General features: G+C 64.6%; 1 protein-coding gene across 1 annotated transcript; it reads left to right on the top strand.

Moving 5' to 3' along the window:
• The first annotated feature begins 3957 nt into the window (after positions 1-3957).
• LOC136002885 (voltage-dependent calcium channel gamma-8 subunit-like) lies at positions 3958-15981 on the top strand. Its single transcript, XM_065658132.1, is given in 8 exon segments — positions 3958-3962; positions 7604-7729; positions 8336-8604; positions 10577-10660; positions 12984-13124; positions 15359-15553; positions 15556-15746; positions 15889-15981. Coding segments are annotated over 8 exon segments (1104 nt in total).
• The last annotated feature ends 3536 nt before the right edge of the window (positions 15982-19517 follow it).

Below are 19517 nucleotides of genomic sequence, written 5' to 3'. Positions count from 1 at the left end.
GGGGACATTGGGGACCCCGAGCTGTCAATCAGGGTGATGCAGAGTTACCCCCCCCAGCATCCAGTACCCGGGGGGGGGCACCTGTCAATGTCACCCTGATGGGGACATGGGGACATGGGGGACATGTGGGACATGGGGACATGGGGGGGACATGGGGACATTGGGGGACATGAGAGACATGGGGACATTGGGGGGACATTGAGGGGACATGGGGACATGGGGGACATTGGGGGGACATGGGGGGATATGGGGACATTGGGGGACATGGGGACATGGGGGACATGTGGGTCATGGGGACATGGGGGGGACATTGAGGGGATATGGGGACATTGGGGGACATGGGGACATGGGGGGGACATTGGGGGCATAGGGGACACGGGGACATCATGGGGACATTGGGGTGATGGAGATAGGGGGATATTGTGGGGGGACATGAGGACATGGGGGGGACTTGGGGGGACATGGGGACACCGGGGACATTGGGGGGACATTGGGGGGCATAGGGGACATGGGGACATGGGGGGCATAGGGGACATGGGGACATTGGGGGGACATAGGGACATGGGGGGGACATGGGAACATTGGGGGACATGAGAGACATGGGGACATTGGGGGGACATTGAGGGGACATGGGGACATGGGGGACATGGGGGGCTATGGGGACATTGGGGGACATGGGGACATGGGGGGGACATGGGGACATTGGGATATTGGGGGCCATGGGGGGGACATGGGGACATCGGGGGGACATGGGGACATTGGGGGACATGGGAGGGACATGGGGGACATGGGGACATCGGGGGGACATGGGGGGATATGGGGACATCGGGGGGACATGGGGGCATGGGGGGATCTGGGGGGTCGGGGCCACCTGGGGCCACCACGGATGGGACAACGGGGCCACCAGGGGTGGGGACATCAGGGGTTGGGGCCACCAGGGCCACCAGGTCCCTTCTGGGGACCAGGCCACCGGCGGCCATCTTGGCCGGTGATGGTGGCCAATGGGGTCAGAGGGACCTTGGTGGCCATCTTGGCCAGTGATGGTGGCCAATGGGGCAGAGGGACCTTGGTAGCCATCTTGGCCAGTGATGGTGGCCAATGGGGTCAGAGGGACCTTGGCGGCCATCTTGGCCAGTGATGGTGGCCAATGGGGCAGAGGGACCTTGGTAGCCATCTTGGCCAGTGATGGTGGCCAATGGGGTCAGAGGGACCTTGGCGGCCATCTTGGCCAGTGATGGTGGCCAATGGGGTCAGAGGGACCTCGGCGGCCATGTTGGCCAGTGATGGTGGCCAATGGGGCAGAGGGGACCTTGGTGGCCATGTTGGCCGGTGATGGTGGCCAATGGGGGCAGAGGGACCTTGGCGGCCATCTTGGCCAGTGATGGTGGCCAATGGGGACAGAGGGACCTTGGCGGCCATCTTGGCCGGTGATGGTGGCCAATGGGGCAGAGGGACCTCGGTGGCCATCTTGGCCTGTCACCATGGCCAACAATGATCAGGGGGCATCTGGGCGGCCATGTTGGCTGGTGATGGTGGCCAATGGGGTCAGAGGGACCTTGGTGGCCATGTTGGCCCGTCACCATGGCCAATGGGGGCAGATGGACCTTGGCGGCCATCTTGGCCAGTGATGGTGGCCAATGGGGCAGAGGGGACCTTGGTAGCCATCTTGGCCGGTGATGGTGGCCAATGGGGGCAGAGGGACCTTGGCGGCCATGTTGGCCAGTGATGGTGGCCAATGGGGACAGAGGGACCTTGGCGGCCATCTTGGCCCGTCACCATGGCCAATGGGGGCAGATGGACCTTGGCGGCCATCTTGGCCAGTGATGGTGGCCAATGGGGCAGAGGGGACCTCGGCGGCCATCTTGGCCTGTCACCATGGCCAACAATGATCAGGGGGCATCTGGGCGGCCATGTTGGCCGGTGATGGTGGCCAATGGGGTCAGAGGGACCTTGGTGGCCATGTTGGCCCGTCACCATGGCCAATGGGGTCAGAGGGACCTTGGCGGCCATGTTGGCCCGTCACCATGGCCAATGGGGGCAGATGGACCTTGGTGGCCATCTTGGCCAGTGATGGTGGCCAATGGGGCAGAGGGACCTTGGCGGCCATGTTGGCCCGTCACCATGGCCAATGGGGTCAGAGGGACCTTGGCGGCCATGTTGGCCCGTCACCGTGGCCAATGGGGTCAGAGGGACCTTGGCGGCCATCTTGGCCCGTCACCATGGCCAATGGGGGCAGATGGACCTTGGCGGCCATCTTGGCCAGTGATGGTGGCCAGTGGGGCAGAGGGGACCTCGGCGGCCATCTTGGCCTGTCACCACGGCCAACAATGGTCAGGGGGCATCTGGGCGGCCATCTTGGCCGGTGACGGTGGCCAGCGTGGCTTGGCGGCCATCTTCTCCTGTCACCGTGGCCAATGGGGGTCGGGAGGGACGTCGGCGGCCATTTTCTCTTGCCACCACGGCCATTGATGGTCAGGAAGAGCCTCGGCGGCCATCTTCTGTCGCCCCGGCCAATGAGGGACAGGAGGAACCTTGGCGGCCATCTTCTCCTGTTGCCGTGGCCAATGGTGGTCAAGACGAGCCATGGCGGCCATTTTCTCTTGCCGCCTCGGCCAATGGTGGACGGGAAGAACCTTGGCGGCCATTTTCTGTCACCATGGCCAATGAGGGACAGGAGGAACCTTGGCGGCCATCTTGTCCTGTCACCATGGCCAATGGTGGAGAGGAGGGACGTCGTCGGCCGTCTTCGCTGGCCACGGTGGCCGGCATGGCTTGTCGGCCATCTTCTCCTGTCACCGTGGCCAATGATGACCAGGAAGAACCTCGGCGGCCATTTTGTCTTGCCCCCGTGGCCAATGATGGAGAGGAGGAGCCTCGGCGGCCATCTTCTGTTCACTCTGGCCAATGAGGGCCAGGAGGAGCCTCGGCGGCCATCTTCTCCCGCCACCACCATGGCCAATGAGGGACAGGAGGGACCTTGGCGGCCATCTTCTCCCGCCACCCACGACCAACGTGGTTCGGCGGCCATCTTGGACAAGGCCCAACGCCGGGCAGGACGCGGCTCGGCCGCCATCTTGATTGCGCCGCCATCTTGATTGCGTCCCCATTGACCCCTGGGTCTCAGGACAGGACCCTGAGCGTGATGGGGGCGGGGACAGACCAGCCCCAGCCCCCCCAGGGGCCTCTGCTGCTTTCAAGCCCCTTCGGCTTTAGCGATGCTTTGCCCCCCCCCCCCCCCCCCCAAATTTAAGGGTCTTCCCCTGACCTTTGACCTCTGCCCCTTGCCCCCCGCCTGGCTGGTCCATGGTGGGGTCGGCCCCGTTAGCACAAATTGGGGGGGGCAAGGGGGGACCCCGGACGCCTGGGTCTTTTTTGGTGGGGGGGGTCCTAGAGCAATGGGGGGGCCCCGGACGCCTGGGTCCTTTTTGGGGGTGGGGGAGGGAGCTTTGGGGTGGGGGGGGAAGGGGGAGCCCGGACGCCTGGGTTCCCCTGTCGTGGGGGGTGGGGTGGGGGGGGGGGGGGATGGGGAGGACACCCCCCCCCCCAATTTCTGTGGCAATAAACGGCTTCAATATGTAGCTTCCCCCCCCCCCCCCCAATTAAAATAAGGGGTGGGGGGGTGGGGGGGGTGGGTTGAAAACCCCAAAGTGGGGGCAGCGGGGGGGGACCCCTGGGGGGGGACATGGGGCTGAGGGGGGGTCGGGGGGGCCCCCCGCTCTCCCCGCCCCCCCCCGCTGTACGATATGTAAATAGGGAGCGACGCGACCTCAATAAAGGATTTAAATTACACCCCCCCCGTGTGACACCCCCCTCCCCCCAAAAATACCCCTGGGACCCCCAAAATATCCGATAGTGCACGGGGGGGGGGGGCGGAATTAGGGGTTGGGGGTCAATTGGGGCTGGGGGGACACTTAGGGTGGGAGGGCAATGGGGGGGTGAAGGGGGCAATTAGGGGCAATGGGGTAATTAGGAGCTGGGGAGTAATTAGGGGCTGGGGGGTCAATTAGGGGCTGGGGGGCCAATTAGGGGCTGTGGGGCCAATTAGGGGCTGTGGGGCCAATTAGGGGCTGGGGGGCCAATTAGGGGCTGGGGGGCTAATTAGGGGCTGGGGACAATTGGAGGTAATGGGGGCGATGGGGCAATTAGGGGCTGGGGGGCCAATTAGGGGCTGGGGGGGTCAATTAGGGGCTGGGGGCAATTGGGGGTAATGGGGCCGTTGGGGCAATTAGAGGCTGGGGGGCCAATTAGGGACTGGGGGGCCAATTAGGGGCTGGGGGGCCAATTAGGGACTGGGGGGTCAATTAGGGGCTGGGGACAATTGGAGGTAATGGGGGCGATGGGGCAATTAGGGGCTGGGGGGCCAATTAGGGGCTGGGGGGCTAATTAGGGGCTGGGGACAATTGGAGGTAATGGGGGCGATGGGGCAATTAGGGGCTGGGGGGCCAATTAGGGGCTGGGGGGGTCAATTAGGGGCTGGGGGCAATTGGGGGTAATGGGGGCGATGGGGCAATTAGGGGCTGGGGGGCCAATTAGGGGCTGGGGGGGTCAATTAGGGGCTGGGGGCAATTGGGGGTAATGGGGGCGATGGGGCAATTAGAGGCTGGGGGGCCAATTAGGGACTGGGGGGCCAATTAGGGGCTGGGGGGCCAATTAGGGACTGGGGGGTCAATTAGGGGCTGGGGGGTCAATTAGGGGCTGGGGGGCTAATTAGGGGCTGGGGGGCCAATTAGGGGCTGGGGGGCCAATTAGGGACTGGGGGGTCAATTAGGGGCTGGGGGGCCAATTAGGGGCTGGGGGGCTAATTAGGGGCTGGGGGCAATTGGGGGGTAATGGGGGCAATGGTGCAATTAGAGGCTGGGGAGTAATTAGGGGCTGGGGGGCCAATTAGGGACTGGGGGGTCAATTAGGGGCTGGGGGGGCAATTAGGGCCTGGGGGCAATTGGGGGGTAATGGGGGCAATGGTGCAATTAGAGGCTGGGGAGTAATTAGGGGTTGGGGGGTCAATTAGGGGATGGGGGCAATTGGGGGTAATGGGGGCGATGGGGCAATTAGAGGCTGGGGGGCCAATTAGGGACTGGGGGCTAATTAGAGGCTGGGGGGCCAATTAGGGGCTGGGGGGCTAATTAGGGACTGGGGGGCCAATTGAGGGCTGGGGGGCCAATTAGGAGCTGGGGGGTCAATTGGGGGGGGTGGATCCCAGACGCCCCCAAGCCCCGCCCCCCCCGGGAGGGGGGCGTGGCCTCCCCGTTGCCAGGACACGCCCCCCCCGCATCCCCGTCTCCATGGCAACCCCCCTTAGCTCCGCCCCCCGCTGACGTCACCCGCGAAGCTTCCAGGCTCCGCCCCCTTCCCCCCCCCCCTTTTCTTTTTTCCCCGCCCCCCCCCCCCGGCCCCCCCTCCCCCCCCCGCCCGCGCACCCGTCGCTGCCGCAACCGGAACCGGCACCAGCACCGGGACCCCCCCCCCGGGCAGCGGGACCCCCCAAACCCGCCCCCCCGGACACCGACACCCCCCCCCCCAGGCACCGCGACCCCCCCCCAAAACCCGCCCCCCCCGGGAACCCCCAAAATAGCCCCGGGACCCCCCCCCACCCGGGGCACCGGGACCCCCCCCCCCCATCCAGGACCCCCCCGCACCCCAAAACCGGCATCGCCCCCCCTCGGCCCCCCCAAACCAGCGTCTGAGAAGGTAACGGGGAAAACGGGGCGGGGGGGGCGCTTTAATTCGGGGGGGGGGTCCGAGGGGGTTTTGGGGGGACCCTGAGGATCTTTGGGGGGGGGGGGCTGAAGGATTTTGGGGGGTCTTTGGGGGGGGGGTGGAGGTTTTGGGGGGGATATTGGGGGTGGGTGAGGATTTGGGGGGGTCCGGGGGGTGTTGGGGGGGGCTCTAAAGGATTTTTGGGGGGGCACCCTGGGGGATATTGGGGTCCCGGGGGGGGACCTTGAGGCTTTTGGGGGGCCCTGGAGAGATCGGGGGGGGGGAGGATTTTGGGGGGTCCGGGGAAATCGGGGGGTTTTGGGAGGGGGGGGCCCTGGGGGTTGTTTGAATCCGGGGGGGTCTTGGAGGGGGGGGGGGAGGGATTTTTGGGGGGCCCTGGGGGATATTGGGGGGTTTGGGGGGGGGGGGGGGGAGTCCGGAGCTTTGGGGGGGTCGGCGGGGGTGGGGGTTGGTTGGGGGGAGGGGCGGAGGACCCAGGCGTCCGGGGGGGCCCCGCGCACACGCGTGTGCGAAGGCCTGATTGCGCACACACGCGTGCAAAGCCCGGAGCCCGCACACGCGTGTGCCCGCTGCCGTGTCCCCGTGCACGCTCCCACATGTGTGTGCACACACCGACGCCCATGTGCACGCTCCCACACGTGTGTGCACGCTCCAACATGCTTGCACATGCTCACACATGTGTGTGCACGCTCCTACACGTGTGTGCACGCTCCAACATGCTTGCGCATGCTCGCACACATGTGTGCACACTCCCACATGCTTTTGCACGCTCCAACATGCTTGCACATGCTCGCACACGTGTGTGCACGCTCCTACACGTGTGTGCACGCTCCAACATGCTTGCGCATGCTCGCACACGTGTGTGCATGCTCCAACATGCTTGTGCATGCTCATGCATGTGTGTGAACACTCCCACATGCTTGTGCACGCTCCAACATGCTTGCGCATGCTCGCACACGTGTGTGCACACTCCCACACGCTTGTGCACGCTCCAACATGCTTGTGCATGCTCGCATACGTGTGTGCATGCTCCAACATGCTTGTGCATGCTCATGCATGTGTGTGAACATTCCCACATTCTTGTGCACGCTCCAACATGCTTGTGCATGCTCGCACACATGTGTGCACACTCCCACGCGCTTGTGCATGCTCCAACATGCTTGTGCATGCTCGCACACGTGTGTGCACATTCCCACGCGCTTGTGCATACTCCAACATGCTTGTGCATGCTCGCACACGTGTGTGCACACTCCCACACGCTTGTGCATGCTCCAACATGCTTGTGCATGTGTGTGCACACTCCCACATGCTTGTGCATGCTCCAACATGCTTGTGCATGCTCGCACGCTTGTGCATGCTTCAACATGCTTGTGCATGCTCGCACACGTGTGTGCACACTCCCACACACTTGTGCGCGCTCCAACATGCTTGTGCATGTGTGTGCACACTCCCACATGCTTGTGCATGCTCCGACATGCTCGTGCATGCTCCCGCCTCCACGTGCACGATCCCGCACGCATGTGCACGATTCTGCATCCATGTGCGTCCCTGTGCACGCTCCCACACGCGTGTGCACGCTCCCACCTCCCCGTGCACGCTCCCACACGCGTGTGCGCGCTCCCCAATCCCCGTGCACGCTCCCACACGCTTTTGCGCGTTCCCTCCCACTTGTGCACGCTCCCACACGCGTGTGCACGCTCCCACCTCCCCGTGCACGTTCCCACGCGCGTGTGCAAGCCCCAGCACACACAAGCCCTGTGCACGAGGGCCCGTCCAGCTGGCGCGGGGGTGGACACCTCGGTGCACGAGGCCCCTCGTGCAAGGCTCTTGTGCAAAGCCCTCGTGCGAGGCCCCCCCCCCACCCCACCCCACCGTGTCTCCGCAGCTCTCGGGCCATCACGGAGGAGCCGCCAGCGCCCGACGTGCGAGGTCAAGGCCGAGGTCAAGGTCACAGTCACGGCCACGTGTCCCCCCCATGGACCTCGCCCCCCCCCCGGGGCCCTGACACGTGGTGGGGGGGCAGCCCCGGACGCCTGGGTCCCTTTGGCCCCCGGACGCCTGGGTCCCTTGCCCACAGCACAGGGAGGTGGGGGGGTGTAGGGGGGCCCGGACGCCTGGGTCCCCGAGTAGCCACAGAGGTGTAGGGGCCAAATTTGGGGTTCCTGACTCACCCGGATGCCTGGGTCCCCACCCGGACGCCTGGGTCCATCCCGAATTCCTGGGTCCTAGAGCAGCCAGGGGGGTCTAGGGTCCCGGACGCCTGGGTCCCTTCTGAATTCCTGGGTCCTAGAGTGGTTGGGGGGGGGTCTAGGGTCCCGGTTGCCTGGGTCCCCACTCGGACGCCTGGGTCCCTCCCGAACTCCTGGGTCCTAAAGCAGCCAGGGGGCGGGTCTAGTGTCCCGGACGCCTGGGTCCCTCCCGAACTCCTGGGTCCCTTCTGAACTCCTGGGTCCTAGAGCAGCCAGGGGGGGTCTAGCATCCCGGACGCCTGGGTCCCTCCCGAACTCCTGGGTCCTAGAGCAGCCAGGGGGGGTCTAGTGTCCCGGACGCCTGGGTCCCTCCCCGAACTCCTGGGTCCCTCCGTGAGCTGCGCCCCCCCCCGGGGGCTGCGTTCCAGGCTGGAGTCGCTGAAGCGCTGGAATGGGGAGGGGGTGGTTTGGTGCGAGCGGGGGGCGCAGCTGCTGCTGACGGCGGTCGGGGCCTTCGCCGCCTTCGGCCTCATGACCATCGCCATCGGCACCGACTACTGGCTCTACGCCCGCGCCTTCCTCTGCAACACCAGCAACGCCTCCGGGGGGGGCGACGACGCGGGGGGCGCCGCGCGGGACCGCCGCGACCCGGGGGGGCTGACGCACTCGGGGCTCTGGAGGATCTGCTGCCTGGAAGGTGCGGGGGGCGCCGGGGGGGGGCGTTAATGGGGTCCCTGCGGACGGTTTTGGGGGGGGGGGGGGTCGTCGGGGACGTTCGTGCCCTGTCGGGGACGTTTGGGGGTCAATGGGGACGTTCGGGGCGTCATTGGGTCATTCATGGCACCATTGGGGACATTGGTGGGGTCAATGGGGACATTGGTGGCGTCATTGGGGACATTGATGGGGTCATTGGGGACATTGGCGGGGTCATTGGGGACATCAATGGCATCATTTGGGGATGTTTGGGGGGTCATTGGGGACGTTTGGGGCGTCGTTGGGTCATTCATGGCGCCATTGGGGACATTGGTGGGGTCACTGGGGACATTGGCGGGGTCATTGGGGACATTGGTGGGGTCATTTGGGGATGTTTGGGGGGTCAATGGGGACGTTCGGGGTGTCATTGGGGACGTTTGGGGCGTCGTTGGGTCATTGATGGCACCGTTGGGGACATTTGGGGTCATTGAGGACATTGGTGGGGTCGTTGGGGACATCAATGGCATCATTTGGGGACGTTTGGGGGGTCAATGGGGACGTTTGGGGCGTCGTTGGGTCATTCATGGCGCCATTGGGGACATTGGTGGGGTCACTGGGGACACTGGCGGGGTCATTGGGGACATTGGTGGGGTCATTTGGGGATGTTTGTGGGGTCAATGGGGACGTTCGGGGCGTCATTGGGGACGTTTGGGGCGTCGTTGGGTCATTGATGGCACTGTCGGGGACATTAGGGGGTCAATGGGGACATTGGTGGGGTCGTTGGGGACATTGGTGGGGCCACTGGGGACATCGGTGGGGTCAATGGGGACATTGGTGGGGTCATTGGGGACATCAACGGCATCATTTGGGGATGTTTGAGGGTTCATTGGGGACATTTGGGGCGTCGTTGGGTCATTGATGGCACCGTCGGGGACATTTGGGGGGTCATTGGGGACATTGGTGGGGTCGTTGGGGACATCAACGGCATCATTTGGGGACGTTTGGGGGGTCATTGGGGACATTTGGGGCGTCGTTGGGTCATTCATGGCGCCATTGGGGACATTGGTGGGGTCACTGGGGACATTGGCGGGGTCATTGGGGACATCAATGGCATCATTTGGGGATGTTTGGGGGGTCAATGGGGACGTTCGGGGCGTCATTGGGGACGTTTGGGGCGTCGTTGGGTCATTCATGGCACCGTTGGGGACATTGGTGGGGTCACTGGGGACATTCATGGCATCACTGCGGATATTTATGGCACCATTTGGCACAGTGTCCCCATCCTCGCGATGTCCCCATCCCTGTGGTGTCCCCATCCCCACAGTGTCCTCATCCCTGTGATGTCCCCATCCCCACGATGTCCCCATCCCTGTGACGTCCCCATCCCCATGATGTCCCCATCCCCACAGTGTCCCCATCCCTGTGATGTCCCCATCCCCACCACAGTGTCCCTATCCCTGTGACGTCCCCATCCCCACCACAGTGTCCCCATCCCTGTGATGTCCCCATCCCCACGATGTCCCCATCCCTGCAGTGTCACCGTCCCTGCAATGTCCCTATGATGTCGCCATCTCCACAGTGTCCCCATTCCTGTGATGTCCCTGCGGTGTCCCCAAGGTGTCCCTGTCCCTGTGATGTCCCCATCCCTGCAGTGTCCCCATCCTCATGATGTCCCCATCCCCGTTATGTCCCCATCCCCGCAGTGTCCCCACCCCTGCAATGTCCCTGTGATGTCCTCATCCCCACGGTGTCCCCATCTCTGTGATGTCCCCATCCCCGTGGTGTCCCTGTCCCTGTGACGTCCCCATCCCTGCAGTGTCCCCATCCTCACGGTGTCCCCGTCCTTGTGATGCCCCCATCCCCGCAATGTCCCCATCCCCGTGGTGTCCCCATCCCCGCAATGTCCCCATCCCCGTGGTGCCCCCGTCCCTGTGATGTCCCCGCGGTGTCCCCACGGTGTCCCCGTGTCCCCGCAGGCCTCAAGCGGGGGCTGTGCCTGAAGATCAACCACTTCCCTGAGGACATGGAGTACGACCACGACAGCGCCGAGTACCTGCTGCGTGAGTCGCCATGGCAACCGCCCCGTCACCGTGGCAACCGCCCCAGCATCTCCATGGCAACCGCCCTCATCGCCCTGGCAACTGCCCCATCACTGAGGCAACTGCTCCATCATCTCCATGGCAGCCGCCCCCTCTCCATGGCAACTGCTCCATCATCTCCATGACAACCACCCCATCCCCCTGGCAACTGCCCCATCGCCATGGAAACCGCCCCAGCATCTCCATGGCAACCACCCCTCTCCATGGCAACTGCCCCTTCTCCATGGCAACCAGCTGCATCCCCCTGGAAACCGCCCCATCCCCCTGGCAACCACCTGCGTCTCCCCGGCAACCACCCTGTCCCCCTGGCAACTGCCCCAGCATCTCCATGGCAACCACCCCATCACTGCACCAACTGCCCCATCACCATGGCAACCACCCCATCCCCCTGGTAACCACCCCAGCATCACCCTGGCACCTGCCCGCATCACCCCAGTAATCACCCCCGTCTCCCTGGCAACCGCCGCATCACCATGGCAACCACCCCAGCATCACCCCAGCGATGTCCCCGGCGTTATCCCGGCGTCACCCCGGCAACCGCTGTGGCGTTGCCATGGCAACCGCCCCAGCATCGTCACCGCGATGCCTTGACAACCGGCTGCCATCATCCCGGCGATGCTCCTGCCGTTGCCATGGTGACGCGTCGCCCCGGCAACCGCAGCATCCCGGCCACGCCCGGGTGTTGCCATGGCAACCGCGGCCCCTAGCAACGGGGCTGCCACGGAAACCCCGCCCATAGCAACCCAGGCTGTCCCCGATTGGCTGCTGGTTCCAGAGCTGCGGGAGCCTCTGCGCTCTGATTGGTCCCTGGTCTCATGTTCCTCCGTTCTCCTCATTGGTTCGCGCCCTCAAAGGTCTCTCCTCTGATTGGCTGATGCCTTTAAGGGCTCCCATTGGCTGGGGCTGACAGATCCCATGCCATTCCTGTGTTCTGATTGGCCGTCTACTTGATGAGCTCCCATTGGTTGGGGCCAAGAGATCCTATGCCTTTCCTGCCCTCTGATTGGTTGCCAGACCCTGGGCTCCCATTGGCCTGGGCTAACAGATCCCATGCCCTTTGTACACTCTGATTGGCCACCAGCCCCGGGGTCCCCATTGGCCAGATCCAACGAGGGGGTGGGTCCCACAGGGGTGTTCTGGGGCCCCATTGGCTGTCATTAACGGGGGGTCTCTCAGGGTTATTCCCACTGTCAGTAATTAACGGGGGGGTCTCTCAGGTTTATTCCCGCTGTCAGTAATTAACGGGGGGGTCTCTCAGGATTATTCCCATTGTCAGTAATTAACGGGGGGTCTCTCAGGTTTATTCCCATTGCCTGTAATTAACGGGGGGGTCTCTCAGGATTATTCCCATTATCTGTAATTAACGGGGGGGTCTCTCAGGATTATTCCCATTGTCAGTAATTAACGGGGGGTCTCTCAGGTTTATTCCCATTGCCTGTAATTAACGGGGGGGTCTCTCAGGGTTATTCCCACTGTCAGTAATTAACGGGGGGGTCTCCCAGTGTTATTCCCACTGTCAGTAATTAACGGGGGGGTCTCTCAGGTTTATTCCCACTGTCAGTAATTAACAGGGGGGGTCTCTCAGGGTTATTCCCACTGTCAGTAATTAACGGGGGGGGTCTCTCAGGGTTATTCCCATTATCTGTAATTAACGGGGGGGTCTCTCAGGTTTATTCCCACTGTCAGTAATTAACGGGGGGGTCTCTCAGGGTTATTCCCACTGTCAGTAATTAACGGGGGGGGTCTCTCAGGGTTATTCCCACTGTCAGTAATTAACGGGGGGGTCTCTCAGGTTTATTCCCACTGTCAGTAATTAACGGGGGGTCTCTCAGGGTTATTCCCCTTGCCTGTAATTAACGGGGGGGGTCTCTCAGGGTTATTCCCACTGTCAGTAATTAACGGGGGGTCTCTCAGGGTTATTCCCCTTGCCTGTAATTAACGGGGGGGTCTCTCAGGTTTATTCCCACTGTCAGTAATTAACGGGGGGTCTCTCAGGGTTATTCCCCTTGCCTGTAATTAGCGGGGGTGTCTCCCAGTGTTATTCCCATTGTCAGTAATTAACGGGGGGGTCTCTCAGGTTTATTCCCACTGTCTGTAATTAACGGGGGGGGTCTCCCAGTGTTATTCCCACTGTCAGTAATTAACGGGGGGGTCTCTCAGGGTTATTCCCACTGTCAGTAATTAACGGGGGTGTCTCCCAGTGTTATTCCCCTTGCCTGTAATTAGCGGGGGGGCCTCTCGGGGCTCTTCCCGCTGTCCGTAACGAGGTGGGGGGGTCCCGCAGGGGTGGTCCGGGCCTCCAGCATCTTCCCCATCCTGAGCGCGGTGCTGCTGCTGCTGGGGGGGGTCTGCGTGGCCGCCAGCCGCCTGCGCCGCGCGCGCACCAGCCTGGTCCTGGGCGCCGGGATCCTCTTCGTCGCCGCCGGTGGGTGACGGGCCCGCGCTCCCCTGGGTCCCCCAAACCCCCCCGGGGACCCCTGGGTGCCCCACAACCCCTGGTGTTTTGGGGAGGGGTCCCCTGGGTCCCCCAACCCCCCCCCAGGGGTCCCCTGGGTCCCCCAAGCCCCCCAGGGGTGCCCTGGGTGCCCCACAACCCCTGGTGTTTTGGGGAGGGGTCTCCTGGGTCCCCCAACCCCCCCCCCAGGGGTCTCCTGGGTCCCCCAAAACCCCCTACGGGACCCCTGGGTGCCCCAAACTCACTAGGGCTCCCCTGGGTCCCTGGGGTCCCCTGGGTGCCCCACAACCCCTGGTGTTTTGGGGAGGGGTCTCCTGGGTCCCCTAAACCCACCAGGGGTCCCCTGGGTGTCCTGGGTCCCCCAAAACCCCCTCCGGGACCCCTGGGTCCCCCACACCCACTAAGGATCCCCTGTGTCCCTGGGGTCTCCTGGGTCCCCCAAACTCCCCCAGGGGTCCCCTGGGTCCCCCAAAGCCCCTGGTGTTTTGGGGAGGGGTCTCCTGGGTCCCCTAAACCCACCAGGGGTCCCCTGGGTGTCCTGGGTGCCCCAAACCCCCCTGGGGTGCCCTGGGTGCCCCACAACCCCTGGTATTTTGGGGAGGGGTCCCCTGGGTCCCCCAAAACCCCCTACGGGTCCCCTGGGTCCCCCACACCCACTAGGGCTCCCCTGTGTCCCTGGGGTCCCCTGGGTGCCCCAAACCCCCCCGGGGTGCCCTGGGTGCCCCACAACCCCTGGTGTTTTGGGGAGGGGTCCCCTGGGTCCCCCAACCCCCCCCTGGGGTGCCCTGGCTGCCCCAAACCCCCCTGGGGTCCCCTGGGTGCCCCACAACCCCTGGTATTTTGGGGAGGGGTCCCCTGGGTGCCCCAAATGCCCTGGTCTCTTGGGGAGGGGTCCCCCGTGTCCGTGAGTCCCCCGGGTCCCTGTCCTTCACCCCTTGTCCCATGTCCTTCATCCTTTACCCCTTGTCCCCTGTCCCTTGTCCCTGTCCCTTGTCCTCGTCCCATTTCCCCTATCCCATGTCCCCTGTCCCTTGTCCCCTGTCCCATGTCCCTGTCCCATGTCCCTCATCCTTTACCCCTTGTCCCCTGTCCCATGTCCCCTGTCCCTTGTCCCTGTCCCTTGTCCCTGTCCCTTGTCCCCTATCCCATGTCCCTGTCCCATGTCCCTCATCCTTTACCCCATGTCCCCTGTCCCTTGTCCCCTGTCCCATGTCCCCTATCCCATGTCCCTGTCCCATGTCCCCTGTCCCTTGTCTCTGTCCCTTCTCCCTGTCCCTTGTCCCCTATCCCTTGTCCCCTGTCCCATGTCCCTGTCCCATGTCCCCTATCCCATCTCCCTTGTCCCCTGTCCCATGTCCCTCACCCTTTACCCCATGTCCCCTGTCCCATGTCCCTCACCCTTTACCCCATGTCCCCTGTCCCATGTCCCCTGTCCCTTGTCCCTGTCCCTTGTCCCCTGTCCCCTGTCCCCGTCCCACGTCCCTCATCCTTTACCCCATGTCCCCTGTCCCTTGTCCCCTATACCTTGTCCCCTGTCCCTTGTCCCTGTCCCTTGTCCCCTGTCCCATGTCCCCTATCCCATGTCCCTGTCCCATGTCCCCTGTCCCTTGTCCCTGTCCCTTGTCCCCTATCCCTTGTCCCCTGTCCCGTGTCCCTGTCTCTTGCCCCTGTCCCTTGTCCCTGTCCCATGTCCCCTATCCCATGTCCCCGTCCCATGTCGCTCATCCTTTACCCCATGTCCCCTGTCCCATGTCCCCTGTCCCCTGTCCCATGTCCCTCATCCTTTACCCCATGTCCCCTGTCCCATGTCCCCTGTCCCTTGTCCCTATCCCATGTCCCCTGTCCCATGTCCCCTGTCCCATGTCCCTGTCCCTTGTCCCTGTCCCATGTCCCCTATCCCATGTCCCCGTCCCATGTCGCTCATCCTTTACCCCATGTCCCCTGTCCCTTGTCCCCTGTCCCATGTCCCCGTCCCACGTCCCTCATCCTTTACCCCATGTCCCCTGTCCCTTGTCCCTGTCCCTTGTCCCTGTCCCCTGTCCCCTGTCCCACGTCCCTCACCCTTTACCCCATGTCCCCTGTCCCATGTCCCTGTCCCTTGTCCCTGTCCCTTGTCCCCTGTCCCTTGCCCCCTCCCCATCCCTCATCCCCCCCTCGCCCACCACCGCCGCTTCGTCCCCCGCCGCATGTCCCCAACACCGAAGGCCTCAGCAACATCATCGGGGTGATCGTCTACATCTCGGCCAACGCGGGGGACCCGGGGACCAAACGGGACGAGGACAAGAAGAGCCACTATTCCTACGGCTGGTCCTTCTACTTCGGGGGTCTCTCGTTCATCTTGGCCGAAGCCATCGGGGTCTTGGCCGTCAACCTCTACATCGAGCGGCACCGCAAAGGGCGGGGGGGGGCCGGGGGGGGCCCGGGCCCCCCCCCCCGCCCCCCCCGCCGCGGGGCCCCCCCGGCCCCCGGCCCCGCCCCCGGCGCCGCTCGCGCTCCGGCTCCCGCTCCAGCGACCCCGGACGCTCCCGGGACGCGTCCCCTCCCCCCCCCCCGCCCCCCATCCTCCCCCCGCCGGGGAAAAGCGGGGGGGGGGCGGGGGGAGGGGGAGGGGGGGAGGGGAGGGGGCGGGGCGGGGGGCCCCCCCCCGGCTGATATCTCCATGTACACCCTGTCGAGGGAGGGACCCCCCGGCACGGCCCCCCCCCCCGGCACCCCCGGCCCCCCCTTTTTGCAGCTGCACAACGCGTTTGGGAAAGACCCCCCCGGGGGACCCCCCGACAGCGCCTCGGGGACCAGCACCCTCAACCGCAAAACCACCCCCGTCTAGGGGACCCCCCCCCACCCCGGGACCCCCAAATCCCCTCCCGGGACCCCAAAATCCCCCTGGGACCCCCAAATCCCCTGGGGACCCCAAGACCCCCCCGGGACCCCCCAGGGACCAGCACCCTCAACTTCAAGACCACCCCCATCTAGGGGACCCCCCCGGGACCCCCAGACCCCCCCGGGACCCCCAAATTCCCTGGGGACCCCAAGATCCCCCCGGGACCCCCCCAGGGACCAGCACCCTCAACCGCAAAACCACCCCCGTCTAGGGGACCCCCCCGGGACCTCCAAACCCCCCAGACCCCCCCGGGACCCCCAAATTCCCTGGGGACCCCAAGACCCCCCCGGGACCCCCCCAGGGACCAGCACCCTCAACCGCAAAACCACCCCCGTCTAGGGGACCCCCCCCACCCGGGACCCCCAAATCCCCTGGGGACCCCCAAACCCCCCCGGGACCCCCAAATCCCCTGGGGACCCCAAGACCCCCCCGGGACCCCCCCAGGGACCAGCACCCTCAACCGCAAAACCACCCCCGTCTAGGGGACCCCCCCCACCCGGGACCGCCAAATCCCCTGGGGACCCCCAAACCCCTCCCGGGACCCCCAAACCCCCCTGGGACCCCAAGACCCCCCCGGGACCCCCCCAGGGACCAGCACCCTCAACCGCAAAACCACCCCCGTCTAGGGGACCCCCCCGGGACCCCCCGGGACCCCCAAAACCTCTCGGGGCCCCCAAACCCCCCCGGGACCCCCAAATTCCCTGGGGACCCCAAGACCCCCCCGGGACCCCCCCAGGGACCAGCACCCTCAACCGCAAAACCACCCCCGTCTAGGGGACCCCCCCCCACCCGGGACCCCCAAATCCCCTCCCGGGACCCCCAAATCCCCCTGGGACCCCCAAATCCCCTGGGGACCCCAAGACCCCCCCAGGACCCCCCCAGGGACCAGCACCCTCAACTTCAAGACCACCCCCATCTAGGGGACCCCCCCGGGACCCCCAAATTCCCTGGGGACCCCCAGACCCCCCCGGGACCCCCCAGGGAACAGCACCCTCAACCGCAAAACCACCCCCATCTAGGGGACCCCCCCGGGACCCCCCGGGACCCCCAAAACCCCTCGGGGTCCCCAAACCCCCCTGGGACCCCCAAATCCCCTGGGGACCCCAAGACCCCCCCGGGACCCCCCCAGGGACCAGCACCCTCAACCGCAAAACCACCCCCGTCTAGGGGACCCCCCCGGGACCCCCAAACCCCCCAGACCCCCCCGGGACCCCCAAATTCCCTGGGGACCCCCAGACCCCCCCTGGGACCCCCCCGGACCCCCCCCTCCCCAAAGACCCCCCCCATCCATCAAGGGCTAAACTCTGCTCCAGCTCTGAGCCCCCCCCTCCTCTGGGGGACCCCAAAACCACTCGGGGGGGGGGGCCCTGAAACCACCATTGGGGGGGGGGTCCTTGAAACCACCACTTCTTGGAGGGGACCCCAAAACCACCGACTCTTGGGGGGACCCCGAAACTACTGCCATTTGGGGGGGGGGTCCCCAAAACCAACGTCTTTTGGGGGGGGTGAAACCGTTGTCTCTTGGGGGACCCCTGAAACTTCTGTTTCTTGGGGGGCCCCCGAAACCACCATTTCTTGAGGGACCCCCAGAAAATGCTGTTTCCTGGGGGGGGGGGGGCCCGAAACTGCCAGTTTTTGGTGGGGACCCCAAAACTGCTGACTCTTGGGGGACCCCGAAACTGCCAGTTCTTTGGGGGGGGTCCCTTGAAACCGCTGAGTCTTGGGGGGGCCCCAAAACTGCCAGTTCTTTGGGGGGGTCCCCGAAACCGCTGAGTCTTGGGGGGACCCCGAAACTGCCAGTTCTTTGGGGGGACCCCAAAACCGTTGACTCTTGGGGGACCCCGAAACTGCCAGTTTTTTGGTGGGGACCCCAAAACCATTGACTCTTGGGGGACCCTGAAACTGCCAGTTCTTTGGGGGGGACCCCAAAACCGCTGAGTCTTGGGGGGACCCCGAAACTGCCAGTTCTTTGGGGGGACCCCAAAACCGTTGACTCTTGGGGGACCCCGAAACTGCCAGTTTTTTGGTGGGGACCCCAAAACCATTGACTCTTGGGGGACCCTGAAACTGCCAGTTCTTTGGGGGGGACCCCAAAACCGCTGAGTCTTCGGGGGACCCCGAAACTGCCAGTTCTTTGGGGGGGGTCCCCGAAACCGCTGACTCTTGGGGGGGCCCCAAAACTGCCAATTCTTGGGGGGGGTCCCTGAAACTGCCAGTTCTTTGGGGGGGACCCCAAAACCGCTGAGTCTTGGGGGGACCCCGAAACTGCCAGTTCTTGGGGGGGGGACCCCAAAACTGCTGACTCTTGGGGGACCCCGAAACTGCCAGTTCTTTGGGGGGGTCCCCGAAACCGCTGACTCTTGGGGGGGCCCCAAAACTGCCAATTCTTGGGGGGGGTCCCTGAAACTGCCAGTTCTTTGGGGGGGACCCCAAAACCGCTGAGTCTTGGGGGGACCCTGAAACTGCCAGTTCTTTGGGGGGGTCCCCGAAACCGCTGACTCTTGGGGGGACCCCGAAACTGCCAGTTCTTTGGGGGGGGTCCCTTGAAACCGCCATTTCTTGAGGGACCCCCAGAAAATGCTGTTTCTTGGGGGGGGTCCCCGAAACCGCTGAGTCTTCGGGGGACCCCGAAACTGCCAGTTCTTTGGGGGGGGTCCCTGAAACTGCTGAGTCTTGGGGGGACCCCGAAACTGCCAGTTCTTTGGGGGGGGTCCCTTGAAACCGCTGAGTCTTGGGGGGACCCCGAAACTGCCAGTTCTTTGGGGGGGGTCCCTGAAACTGCTGAGTCTTGGGGGGACCCCAAAACTGCCAGTTCTTTGGGGGGGGACCCCAAAACCGTTGACTCTTGGGGGACCCCGAAACTGCCAGTTCTTTGGGGGGGGTCCCCGAAACTGCTGAGTCTTGGGGGGACCCCGAAACTGCCAGTTCTTTGGGGGGGTCCCGGAAACCGCTGACTCTTGGGGGACCCCTGAAACTGCCAGTTCTTTGGGGGGGACCCCAAAACCGCTGAGTCTTGGGGGGACCCCAAAACCGCCAGTTCTTGGGGGGGGGACCCCAAAACCGCTGACTCTTGAGGGACCCTAAAACTGCCAATTCTTGGGGGGGGTCCCTGAAACTGCTGAGTCTTGAGGGGACCCCGAAACTGCCAGTTCTTGGGGGGGGTCCCTGAAACTGCCAGTTCTTTGGGGGGGACCCCAAAACCGCTGAGTCTTGGGGGGACCCTGAAACTGCCAGTTCTTTGGGGGGGTCCCCAAAACCGTTGACTATTGGGGGGACCCCGAAACTGCCAGTTCTTTGGGGGGGGTCCCTTGAAACCGCCATTTCTTGAGGGACCCCCAGAAAATGCTGTTTCTTGGGGGGGGTCCCCGAAACCGCTGAGTCTTCGGGGGACCCCGAAACTGCCAGTTCTTTGGGGGGGGTCCCTGAAACTGCTGAGTCTTGGGGGGACCCCGAAACTGCCAGTTCTTTGGGGGGTCCCTGAA

Source organism: Caloenas nicobarica, unplaced genomic scaffold, assembly GCF_036013445.1.
Source record: "Caloenas nicobarica isolate bCalNic1 unplaced genomic scaffold, bCalNic1.hap1 Scaffold_641, whole genome shotgun sequence".
In the NCBI taxonomy this organism is placed as follows: Eukaryota; Metazoa; Chordata; class Aves; order Columbiformes; family Columbidae; genus Caloenas; species Caloenas nicobarica.
The sequence above is the reverse complement of the archived record's forward strand: the minus strand, read 5'-3'. Positions and strand labels throughout refer to the sequence as shown.